Genomic DNA, 13,017 nt, shown 5'->3' on the forward strand with positions numbered 1-13,017 from the left:
AATTCCAAGCTCAAATCACACAGAAAATAAAATTTTCTCCTTAAAAGGTTCTGCGGAAAAATGTTCTCTGTTCTATGTAACAGCCTCCTCGGCTGTGTTTGTGTCTGAAGAGAGGACTAGTCTGACAGGAAGAATTACAAATCTGGAGCTCATTTTGGTGTCCCAGAGGGAAGGTGGGTGGAGCGTCTCACAGTAAATTAGGAATTCAGAATGAAAACGTAGCCGAGTTTATTTGGGTTTCTAGTGACACCTCAGAATTATTGTGCAGGCGTGTCAGAGGCAAGTCAAAGTATTGACTGCTCCCCCTCCACCAAAGGAGAAGTGCTGCGAACTAAGAAGGGGAGTCCCACTCCTTCGGGGGTTGGGGTGGGGACCCTCCCTTTCCCACCTGGATCAGGAAGAGGTCAGAAGGAAAGAGTGTGGAGCCCCTTTCTGGGTCCGCTCCTTGTTCCGGAGGGAGAGAGGCTATTCGGGGGGCGTGCCCGAGCTCAGGATCTGAATGAAGTCCGAGGCCAGGATTTCAGGACTTTCAGGGCCTGGAATTTGGTTGGGGTTAGACACTGACAACGGGAAGAAAAAAGAAGACGTGAGTCGTATATGGAAGGCACTGAGGAAAGATTTGGGGGAGATGTTGAAAGTTGAGGCGTGGATCTGAGAAGTGGAAGTTGAAGCCTGCGTGACGATGCCGCGGATCTGGGTGAACGTGTTGGGGATTGGTGGTTCAGGGCTGTGAATGGGGGTCGGGTTGGGATTGGGGTCAGCACTAGATCTTAGGTGCTTGGAGAAGGCTAAAGAAAAGAGCGTAGAGCGGCCACAGCCTTTTTCCGAAAGCTACTCACACCCAGACACACCCCTCGCGTAACCCTAGTCCTCCGGGGCCGGAGGCTAGGCAGGGTCGAGGCGCGCTAGACCCTAGCCCTACCCGGTCTCCTCCTAGCGCGGAGCGCCTCGGGCTGGGGCAGGGGTCTGGCAGCACGGCCCCCGGGGAGTCTGGGGGCGTGTACAGACGCCGGCGCCCGCGGCTGCGGATTGGCTGTCCAGCGGGCCCGTAGGCGGGGCTCCGGGCTGGGTCCCGCTCGGCCGCTCGCCGACAGCCGGGAGGCGGGGCCGGCGGGAGCCCGGCAGCCAATGGACGCGCAGCCCTCGAGCAGTTACAAAGGGCCGGAGCGAGGCCGCCGCGGCGGCAGGAGGTGGGGCGAGGCGAGGCTTGCTGAGGCGAGGCGGCGGCCGGGCCGGACCGGGCCACAGGCGGTGGCGGCGGGACCATGGAGGCGGCGGCCGCTGCTCCGCGTCCCCGGCTGCTCCTCCTCGTGTTGGCGGCGGCGGCGACACTGGTCCCGGGGACGACGGGTGAGCGGCGGCGCTGCGGGGCTGGCGGGCGACTGCGGGGCGCGCGCGGGCCGGGCCCGGCCTCTGGCTGGCTCCCTCTCTTTCTCAAACATGGCGCGGGGCCGGGGGCGCAGGTGGCGGCGCCGGGCCGGGGCCGGGCTGGCCCGGCCTGGCGGCCGCCGAGCTAACCGCAAACGGGGAGCGCGGGCGGGGCGGGGCAGGGGCGTGTGTCCGAGAGCGGGTGGACGTGCTCTGCAGCCGGCGGCGGCCCCTGCTCCGGGTTCCCCCGGGGGAGGTGGTGTCGGGCGGAGCGAGCCGAGGACCGGGCTGCTTTCTGGGGAGCGAGGGGGCGCGGACCGAGAGCTAGGGGGTGTGCGGCTGGCCGGGCCTGGCGGAGCTGGGGCGCCGTGTGGCGTTGTCTGGGCACCCCACCCAGAGCGGGAGGGTGCCCGAGGCTCCCGGGGCTCGGGGCGGGGTTGGGGTCGCCAGAGGCTTCCCGGGCGGGTTAGGAACTCTGAGCCTGCGGGGCGGTGGGAGGGGGCGACGTGTGGCGGAGACCCCCGGGTCACCGGACCGCCCTGGCTGTGGGTGCCGGCCCGACCCCGCCGAGAGGGGCTGCTTCTCCAGCCAGGGGTGGCTTTGGAAGGGGAGCCGCGAAGCTTTGTGTGAGAAGGAGGCACGAAGATGTGCGGAATGTTTCTTCTTTGGTGCGTCTGGGAAGTGTTGAAGTGCATCCAGTAACCAGAAGGCTACAGATTGTTTTCGTAGTAGAAACTTGAACGTTTGCTCACTCTGCGGGGTTTGGAATGTTTGAATGGGAATGACTCTGTGAATTGATCAAACGCTTTTATTTCCTCGAAGGAATATCGCCAGTGTTCCTTTTCTTGAGTGACAGTAGTTTGAATCAGTAGTCTCTGTGTAGTTGGTTTTCGAGGGAGAATGTTTGCTCCGTTTTCCAAAATACTAAATCAGGATGGGGTACGTGGTCATGACCAATCTCCGTGGAAAGAACAGTGAAAAACTGTTAACATCCAGACTAAAATACTAGAAACTGAAATATAGATCCTTAGTGTTAGAAACTAAATTACAGTGAAAGTACGTTTCTGTCTCTCAAATTGAATACCAAATGTTTTAAAAAACAAAAGCCTCAAGAGTGAGAGTGCCAATATCTACTGTCTGTTAAGAGCTTACTATGATGTAGATGCATAAAGTACACCAAAGTACATTATCAAATGCTCACGATGAAACCCTCAGGGTTAGTGGCATTTGCCCCATTTATAGATGAGAAAACTGAGTTTCGAACAGGTTAAGTACTCGATTACTAAGGACAGGAGTTAAGGATTTGCACCCAGAGTTCAGTGTTTCCAAAACCTATAAAAGTGTGTGTGTGTATACGCACCTCTGTCGGGCAGAACCCGTATTTCTGTTCAGTCCAGCAATGAGCAGTTGGTCTTTATTATTCATTTTTTGATTTTACCCTCACAATATGAAAACCAGGTTGGCTTCCTCCTGACTCCTAGTACATTCCTGGAGTCCCTTCATATTGGGCCTACAGTGGAGGAAACTGGATTTTTGACATTGGCCTAAGGCATGCGGGCAAAGTAAATATGTGGACAGGTGAGAGAATCGATAGTTATGTATCAAGCAAAAGTAACATTTCTACACCACTCCTAACTCTAATGGCATAGTTCACTCTTTTCCACGTAGCCAGTCACACTAAGTGTTCGTGTATTCAAGTAACAGTATTAGACTTAACTGATGTATGGAACATTGCTCAGTCCATGCTGGGGAGGAGTTTACAGACTACACTGGCATGCATACAATACACAGCTGATCCAGGTGCTATTATTCTTAAGTCTAGACTGCCTCAACTGGTCTGCCCACGCTTGTTTGTTATGTTGATGTTGATCTTTCATACATTCTGAAGAAGCTCACATGCACTTTTAAATTTATAATTTGGCTTCCTTTTTAAGACCTTGCAGTTGTTCCTTATTGTCTGGGTATCAGTTTTGTATTTCTCTGCCCAGCTTCTCCTCTTTCTAACATTGATTTCTCTAGGGAAATTGGTTCCCTGTCCCTAGTACACAGATTTGTACGGTACCGTACCAGTATGTCTACATATATATCCCATGTGGAGAATCCAGTTTACTTTCTGCCATCATGTAAGTTTTTTATTTGAAAACATGCCTAGAACCCAACTCTTCTTTATATCAGTGCCTCTTGAATGTCTCTTCCTTTCTTTGTATGCAGCCATTAGTTTAGTCCTGCCTGTTATCCCTTGAATCTAGTTGCTTTCCAGTTTCTCTCATCTAGACTTTTCTATAGGCTACTGCCAAGCTAATCTTCCTCAGCCACCCTCACAAAGGGTTTACAAGATTTTCCATTTCTATTCAGCACTTAGAGCAGCACTTGAGGCTTATGATTAGAGCCATCTCTAGTATTCAGCCAAAGATCTCACTTCTTGCTGCTACTGTAAACCCTCAATTCCAGCAATTTCTGTTTTTCCACTGACTCCTGTTTTTTTTAGCCTTTTAACTACATACTTAATTTTGCCCCTTTTGGGAGTATAAGGAGAGAAGTTCTCAGTTCTGGCTTCATGTACTGGTTTAGTTCCTAAATTCCTTTTTTCCCCGAACTGTATAGCACTTAGGGTTACAGTTTGTGTTGTTTATTTCTACCATCTTGCACTGTCATTTATCTATACGTTTGAATGTGTTATAGGTCCCCAGAGGGCAAAGGTATGTCTTTTCTTTCCTTTATGCTCTCAGAACCCAGCACTGTGTTTTATATTCTGTTCAACTTACGTGCTTGTTGATTAAATGAATTCCATTTGAGCATTCCTTTAATATTTATACTGTTTTATATAAGTACAGTTTATGCAATATTAATTGACAATTCTGTGTGTATAATATGGGAAAATTGTTAATGTGATGAAAAAAGCAGTTGGTTATTAGGTTTGGTTATTAGTCCCGACTTCACCTCTAGTTATGTAGAAAATCTAGATGGTACCTACTTTTCCTAATTCTTGAGATCTTGAAGACCAAATGAGAAAGTTGTATTGGAGTTTGAGGTTGCTATTTTGTATTGATAGTAATAGGTAGGACCTATGTTCCTCCAGCAATTTCCACCGGACCACGTGTGTTTTGATTGATCAGATATCCTTTCTGATCGGTTGGTACCATTGTGGAGCCAGTTGTTAGATATTTTAGTATCACCCCTACAGAGAGGCATCAGCATGCAAAGAGGGACATGATTAATGCAGGCTCATGTGATTGGGGGAGGCTTTCTGGACACTTTAGGGCTTACGCTGACTTTGAAGGGTAGCTCAAACTTAAATAGGCGGAGAGGGGGGATTTGATGAGTGGTAAGGCTGTCCTGGGGCCTACTCCAGGGCAGAACCAAAACTTTTATTGACTGGATGGCAAGTTCCTCTTTAGAGTTAAGTTCATTATTCTATACTGTGGAGTTTGGATTGGATGTATTCCCCACTATTTCTTTCCCCCAATTCTGAAAACTCTGTAATATGTGACTGGAAACAAAATAAAAAGGTAATCTAAGTGGGATGAATAAGGGAAGATAATATTATGGGCTGCCCACCAGGGGTAGGCATTCGATTGGTGAAAGTTCTAAGTCACTTCAGTTTACAAGGGAAAAAAATGACATCAGAGGTTAGGTGAATTTCTCAGGGTCAGGCAGAACTAAGACAAGAATTTAGATTATCTCATTCCAAATCTGTGCTTTAAAGAGTATGAAGGTTTTGGAGGGGGGGAGGGCAGGGTTAATGGAGTGACTTACCTAAGTGAAGTTATCTTGAATTTCACAGAACTTATGAAAAGTGACTTCTGATGGGCTGTGGACGGGGAGAGGTGGTGGTGGTGGTTAAAAGGTCCTCAAGAGAAGGTCAATATCGTTTTTATATTGTTGATAAAAAGCCCAGGTGTAGAGCTTATTGACTGAGAAGAGTAGGCTTTAGTAGTTTAAAAGATGGTGAAACTGTTTGGGGTTTAATTAAAATGGATGTAATTGAAAGGCCTTGCAGTTACATGGTCTAGGTTTAGAATTTTAGATGCTCTCCTTAGTTGTTGAAATTAAATAGGGAACTGACATGATCAAAGTAATCAAGAGGGAGATAAATCTGTTCTTCTGGGGAGGGCTGCTTATGTGGAGAAGACCTTTGCTGAAAGGTTCTTCTAGGCCTGTTGAAACAGTTAATCCGAACTCAGCACCATTCTGGTAGTACCTTTGTAGTGCATCAAATATGTTCATTTCTAATGACCCGGGCTTTGAAAATGCCATTATTTTATGGATGGCCCTTTTGAAATGTGAGAACATGTTTCTTCAAACCACAGAGCCCTCTGCACATAACAAACTGCCTGCCTTTTGCTGTTCTTTCTCGGTCGTGGCTTACATAATGCAAGTTCTCTGAACAGATGGACTGTGCTTTATTATCATGTGATTGGGTCACATCTTTGCTTCCTGCTTCTGGAATTGAGGGCAGATGCTGGCATGTTTCTCAGGGGTTTGCATGCTTTGTCCCGTAGAACTGGCTTGAGAAAACTTTCAGAATTTTCTTTAAAATTATGGTCTGTCTTGACCCAGCCTAACTCCAATACTTAGGATAATTAGTGCTTTTCTTAACTGAGTTTCCTCAATATGAAATCCAAGCATTATTCATAAACTTTAAGATTTGTTGCTACTTTGAAATAGATCCAGTTTTAGCTGTACAGTTTTGGCCCAGATAATGCTGGTAGGTTTCTTATGGTTACCTTTTTTTGATATGGACTTATGATTGGTTGATTTGTAGGCTTTTTGCTTTAGAAAAACACTTTCTCAAACACTATGAAGAGTGAGAGTGAAGTAAATCTGGATTCAATTTGTATGGGTCCAGTTTTATAGATGAGATCTGGCCGTTTGTAAAGCTACTCTCTTATTTTGGCATTCCAAGAGAATACACATTATAAAGAATGATTTTTAACTTAAAAAAAATATGACTTGCAGGGGATACACACAAGTTGCTGTGACATTTCTTGAAGATTCAGTGGTCCATGTACCATTTTATCAATCTGAAAAGAATATAAGAATATGCCAGGGACGCTTGGGTGGCTCAGTGGTGTAAGCCTTGACTCTTGGTTTGGGCTCAGGTCATGATGTGTCCGGGTTGTGAGATGGAACAGGAGCACTCGGTGCGGAGTCTGCTTGGGATTCTCTCTCCCTCCCCCTCTGCCACTACCCCTGCTTTGTGTTCTCAATAAATAAATAAATAAATAAATAAATAAATAAATAAACAAATTCATTCTTAAGAAAAAAAGAATGTGCCAGGATTCTATCTGCCTTGTGTCATTTAATTCTCATAACCAACCCTGGATGGCAGTTGTATAATAGCACAAAATCTTCTTATGTACCACTTAATTTCCAAAAGATTTTTTAAAAGATGTATTTATTTTAGGGAGAGAGAGCATGTGAGAGAGCATAAGCAGGAGGGGCAGAGAGGGAGAGAGAGAGAGAATCCCAAGCGGACTCCTCACTGAGTGTGGAGCCCATTGTGAGGGGCTCCATCTCATGACCTGGTTGGAGATCACGACCTGAACTGAAACCAAGAGTCGATTCGCAACTGACTACATCACCCAGGTGCCCCATTCCAAAAGATTTTTTTAAAGTCCATTTGTTACTAGGTCCAGGTGACCAGTAGTGCTCAAAAGGTAATTGTAGGTTTGATCACATTGGTTCCAACCCAAGATTCTTTTCAGCTCTCTTAGATGTTATCCAAAGACGTTAATATTCTTTCATCTTTTAATCATAAATATATTTATTAGAAAAGACACTGCTTCAGATAGAATAGAGGTCTGTAGACTAACAGTAGTGTAACCACCAAGGTTCAAATGATTGTACTTGGGTAGGCAGAGTTAACAGGATTTTTGCTCAGATTGGAACCTAGTTTGAATCAATGAAAGTTTGTAAAAAGAAGAGCTTCTGTGTTTCCATTTTACAGACCAGGAAACGGAGGTCATGATGTTAATAAATGGTGGAACTTGCACTTGAGCATTTCAGAGGTGTACTCTTTCCTGTACATCATGCTACTTTCATATACAGTAAATACCTTGTTTTGGTCACCATCAGGAAGGATTTTCTTCTTCTTTTTTTAACCATGAGAATTTGCTTCAGCCTGTCTTAATTATATTTTGCCTCTTCACAACTGCAAGTTACTCAGATGCTTGCAGTCTTTGGATTATATTTTTAGGTAATTTGAATCTCTCTGATGAGTCTAATGATAGTTGATCACTCACTATATTGATTTATATATTTTCATAGCAGACTCTTTGCTTTTCAAAGTAACACGAGCACAGACCTGAAAGTAGCTGAAAATTTGAATTGAGGAAAGAAAAAAGCTATCACTGTCCATCATGAACACTTTGGCTTGTTCTACCCCCCATGCATTTTTTTAATATGATAAAACCATTTTTTAATCATTCTGTCTCAGTAGTTTATCAAAGCTAATAAAAGTGGTGTTTTTTTTAAAGATTTTATTTATTTACTTGAGAGAGAGAGCAAGTGAGAGCGAGCGAGTGAGGGCACCTGGGTGGCTTAGTTGGTTAAGCGACTGCCTTCAGCTCAGGTCATGATCCTGGAGTCCCGCGATCGAGTCCCGCATCGGGCTCCCTGATCAGCAGGGAGTCGGCTTCTCCCTCTGACCCTCTTCCCTCTCGTGCTCTCTATCTCTCATTCTCTCCCTCTCAAATAAATAAAATCTTAAAAAAAAAAAAGAGTGAGTGAGTGCACAAGTGGTAGGGAGGGGCAGAGGGAGAGGGAGAGGGACAAGTAGACAAGGAGAGGCAGGGAGTCCAATGCGGGGCTTCATCCCAGGACCTCGGGATCATGAGCTGAGCTGAAGACAGACACTTAACTCACTGAGCCACCCAGGCGCACCCTGCTAATAAAAGTGTTTTTAAGGGGCGCCTGGGTGGCTAGGTTGATTAAGCATCTGCTTTCAGCTCAGGTCATGATCCTGGAGTCCTGGATCGAGCCCCACGTTGGGTTCCCTGCTCAGTGGGGAGCCTGCTTCTCCCCCTGCCCCTCACCTCACTCATGCTCTCTCTCTCTCAAATAAATAAATAAATAAAATCTTTTTTAAAAAAGTGTTTTTAAGTTGGCAAAGAGCTTCAGCTTTGTAGAAGAAATAGCTCACTTAATATTTAGTAATGACCAACACAATGGGAAGTAGAGAAAGAGGCTGATTTGCTTTCAAGAAATAGGATGCTTGGGAAATATGATAAACACAGATTCAATAATAGCAACCACAGGCACTGCTTTACAGAAGTGGTAGGAATTGATCTCCTGCCTTGTGAGATGGTTAGAGTTTAGAGTGGATGAGGGGCAGAGAGAAAGCTCTCCTAGGCAGGGGAAGATGATGCATATGGAGAAGGAGCATGCTAAGTTTCAAGAATTTTAAGGGGGAGAAATAGAAGTTCATGATGTAAAGGGTGGCTTCAAAGAATTATGGGCCTTAAAAATCAGGTGAATGGTTTTGATGTGCAAAATGAATGTCTAAGTGCACCACACAGGAAATGGAGCAGGGTGACTACCTAGGAGATTTTGGAGTTTGATGATGGCGTTGGGAATGGAGTAGAAGGGTGGCTGTATGACATTTCAAAGAAATCGGAGGAGCTGGTAGTAGGGCCTTTGCAGGGCTGTCACTTTGCCTCCATACCTGCACAGCCTCCTCCCTCACCTCTTCCATATCTTTGCTCAAATGTAACCTTTTTCTCAGTGAGGCTTACCCTGACCACCCTTTTTAAAATTGCCATTATCTTACTCTGCTTTTTCTTTTTTGTAACATTTACTACCTTCTGAAATCCTTTATTTACTTACCCATATTTACTTATTTACTATGTCTGTTGTCTCCTTCTTCCTACTAGAATATAAGCTCTATGACAATGGCTATTTTTGTGTTGTTCACCAGTGTAAAGTGCATAGAAAGTACCTGGTGCATCATAGGCTCTCAGTACGTATTTGTTGAATGGCAGTAGGTCTTAGTTGTAGAAAGTTGAAGTACAAAAATTAAGGACTGCATGAAATCAAAAAAGAATGACCAGGATTTTTACACCCGGATAATGCCTTTAACTAGTAATAAATTAGCTGAAAGAAAGATTGAGGGGAAATGAAATCTGGTTTGAACGTGTTGAGTTTGAGGTGTAGGTAGCATAGCCCAGTGGAGTAGGCAGCGAAGACGTCAGACCGGGACACAGTTGGAGATGGGAGAGAGTCTTAGGCAAAGAAGCAGTTGTCAACATGTGCCTTCCACCTCATTCTCATTCTCTTTTTTTAATTCTGGTGCCCTAAAAAGCCACCCTAAGTGGAGTATTTATTTTGACCCTGAACTCCTAGCTTAGATCTGGGGCCTTGCTCCATTCACTGAGATATTCTTCTCTCCTGAGTTACAGATCCATGCTTTGTTCCCCTTACCCCTCCAACACCACAGAAGTAAGTATTCAGAATTATTTGTGATCTTCTGATTGTACTGACATTAGCCTTCAGGCTCCCTTTTGACCTCTGGGAATCTGCTCTGGTTCCTGGATGAGGTAGAAGAGAGGCCAACATAACAGGTTCTCAGCCTTCCTAGCATTCATAGCTTTGAGATGAGCACGATTTTGTAACTTTCTCATATGGGAAAAATTTATTCACTGATGGGCTTGTGTAGTCTGGCTGTTTTCCAGAAAAGGATTTAGGAAACTTGAAATAAAAACATATGCAGTAAAACCAGAACTAATGATCAGAAAGATAAGAACCAATAAATGGGAAAAGAAAGAACAATTATCCATAACTTTTAGCTGAGGAAAGCTTTTGTAGTTGAACACAATAGTCAGCTCTGAGTTTTCTAGCAGTGAGAGCAATAAGGGAACCTGATAGTTTGCATCTCATTGCCTATTACTGAGCATTTATGGGACGCTGCCACCTTCCTTAATAATAAGGAGCCCCAGACGCAAAGATGCAATGCAGGGAGAATCTCTAAGTGGTAAGGGGTTGCTGGACTTCAGCCCTGATTCTCGTTCTGAGTTTTCCTCTTCAACATGTATTGAGGAGCATGCTACCATTTTTCTTCTTCATGCTAAGGCTGTGATCCAAGTATGGACACACTAGTCTTACCCTAATGCCGGTGGAACAGCTGATGTAAGGCTGCAGCGTTTAAATCAAGCTTTGCTAAAAGCTGGAGGATAATGAATAGAGAAAGCAACATGAAACTGTTCAAGCTGGCTTACAAAGACATTTTCCTCATGTCCTTATCTTTTGGCCTGTCTCCATTTGGCAGACATCATCTGAGTGCTGCCACCAGAAGTGAATAGAGCCAGGCATTTATCTTTCTTCAAACAGGGCCAAAACAGCAAGGTCCAGAGAGTGTCTTCGCTTGGGTTTCCTGTTTGAAGAGCTGCCTCCTTTCTGGGTGATGGATGTTGGGAACAATGACTTCCTTTTGGAGAGACCACATTTACTCAGAGAGTGTGTTCCTGCACATGTAGGTTGCATAGTAACCCCAATATTCATATCAAAGATACCCACGTATGTCACCATGAAGGATATTCTTTGATTAGAGACATGCCGATTTCATTGGAAAAACAAGTTTCTTCCTGCTCTTGAGCAGAATCAATTATAGAAGTCTTTGTAAAAGGGGCATGGGAAATCAAGTGACGAGTTTGGGTTTATCACTCTCTATGACTTGAGTAGATTCACTTTCCTTTCTTATTCTGCAGTTCCAGTGTTTCCTTATTCTAATCAATAGGGCTGCCAGTGTTTCCTTGTTCTAATCAATAGGGCTGAACCTCCTTTTTTTGTTCATTTGCTTCAGGATAACCATTCCATCCAGATTTCCTAGGTGTGAACCTCACTGATTACATAATAGTGTGTATTTATAGTTCTAGGACACCTTGTGCGGGCATCCTGTTACATTTCTACAATATAAGATCTTTAAATATGCATTGAAATACAAATAGCTCCCATGGAAAAAAGCAAAAACAAGTGGCTTTTTCTTTTAGAAGTGAGAACTAAGATATATTTGAGGGTAATGAAAATGGAGGAGATAGTTAAGCCTCAAGAGGAATGTAGAGATAGAAAGTCACTAACTATGGCTTTTCATTTATACAAACACGACAATATATGTATGGTCTTTGTTTATTTTTTCCTTGATGTATTCATTCCCAAATGAAACCATAATGTGCTCTAATTGAGTCTCTTTGTTTAGCACATGGCTGTTGATTTGAGTACTTTCTCCAATTGAAAAACTGACATTTTAATTTTGTTATTCAATGTGCAACAGATTTAAATAAAAACACCAAGATTATGTATTGTAGATTTTCTTCAACAATAATTATATGTAATTATTTTACCAAAATAAACAAGTTAAAGTAGTTGTAGCTGTTTTATCTCATTTTATGTTTGGGAAAAAGAATTACAAATCAGGGACTAGAGTTTGCTCGTGTTTCTCAGTGAGCAAAGATAATTTCTGTTTGCTGGTTCTAGCCCGTTCCACCAAAGCAGTACAAAATTGATGCTTGTAAAAAGTACTGAAAATGTGAAGGGGAAGTGCAACTAGAAATAGGTCAGAGTGGCTACGTGCTACTAAAAACAATTGGTAGTTTTCATGAATGTGGTATCTCAAAAATTTTAAGGGACCTGTGAAGATTAAATGAGATTATAGCGTACTTCCTGCCACATAGAAAACACAAAGTAAATGGCAGTTATTAAGAAAATTGTTTTTCATAGAAACATAGAATTTCTAGGCTAGAAAGGATCATAACTAAGGGGACCAGGATTATCATTTTGTCTCACTTTATTTTACAGATGAGGAAACTGGGGCTCAGAAGGTATGTGGTATTTCAGGATAATCAGGATAATTTCAGGATAATAATTCAGCTAATGACTAAACAGGAGTCCAGCATCTTCCTCACTTAGAACTTCACTTAGCATCCCTTTTCCTTCCCAAGTCTCCAATAGGGAGAATGATTTTTTTTTTTAAATTTCCTAAATTTATGGAAGATCTCTTTAAATGCCATCAAATCAGACCCTCAACAGATGGATACATAGATGGATAAATAATGATAAAAATCAATATAGCAAAATAGTAACAACTACAGAATTTAGGTCGTGGGTATATAGGTGTTCACAGTTGTCAGTTTTTCTGAATGTTTGAAATTTTTTTTTAAAGTCTTTTCTATTTTTTTTAAAAGATTTTATTTATTTATTTCACAGAAAGACACAGCGAGAGAGGGAACACAAGCAGGGGGAGTGGGAGAGGGAGAAGCAGGCTTCCCGCCGAGCAGGGAGTCCGATGCGGGGCTCCATCCCAGGACCCCTGGATCACGACCTGAGCCGAAGGCAGACGCTTAACAGCTGAGCCACCCAGGCGCCCCTGAAAATCTTGATAATAAAAAGTTGGTGGAGGGTAATTGAAAAAAATTATATCTCCTCATCCCGGATGTGTTTCTGTCATTGATCTCTTTAAATATAGACAAACCAGCAGTACTTGCTATAGCCAAAGGAAATAAAACAACCAGGGTCCAGCACCTCTGGGATATACATTCTAGGTCCTTTCTTTGACATTCTTTAAGGATTGAGAACCACAGATCTGTCATGACTTTTTCTTTTCTTTTTTTCTCTCTCTCTTTTTTTTTTAATTACAAAGGATAGTTGTGCATTGCA

At 43.6% G+C, this 13,017-nt stretch overlaps 1 protein-coding gene across 2 annotated transcripts in view; it reads left to right on the plus strand.

Annotated features, from left to right (window-relative positions):
* Positions 1-1,188: 1,188 nt before the first annotated feature.
* Positions 1,189-13,017, plus strand: part of TGFBR1 (transforming growth factor beta receptor 1) — a 55,110-nt gene continuing 43,281 nt past the window's right edge. For both annotated transcript variants that reach the window (XM_028108689.2, XM_028108690.2), the window contains exon 1: positions 1,189-1,350. In XM_028108689.2, the coding sequence (XP_027964490.1) occupies positions 1,266-1,350 (85 nt within the window). In that variant the 5' untranslated portion in view covers positions 1,189-1,265. The remainder of the gene's footprint in view (positions 1,351-13,017) is intronic.

The sequence above is a fragment of the Eumetopias jubatus genome, unplaced genomic scaffold (assembly GCF_037043125.1).
Source record: "Eumetopias jubatus isolate StellerSeaLion01/CBP00866 unplaced genomic scaffold, mEumJub1_p1.0 scaffold_15, whole genome shotgun sequence".
Taxonomy (NCBI): domain Eukaryota; kingdom Metazoa; phylum Chordata; class Mammalia; order Carnivora; family Otariidae; genus Eumetopias; species Eumetopias jubatus.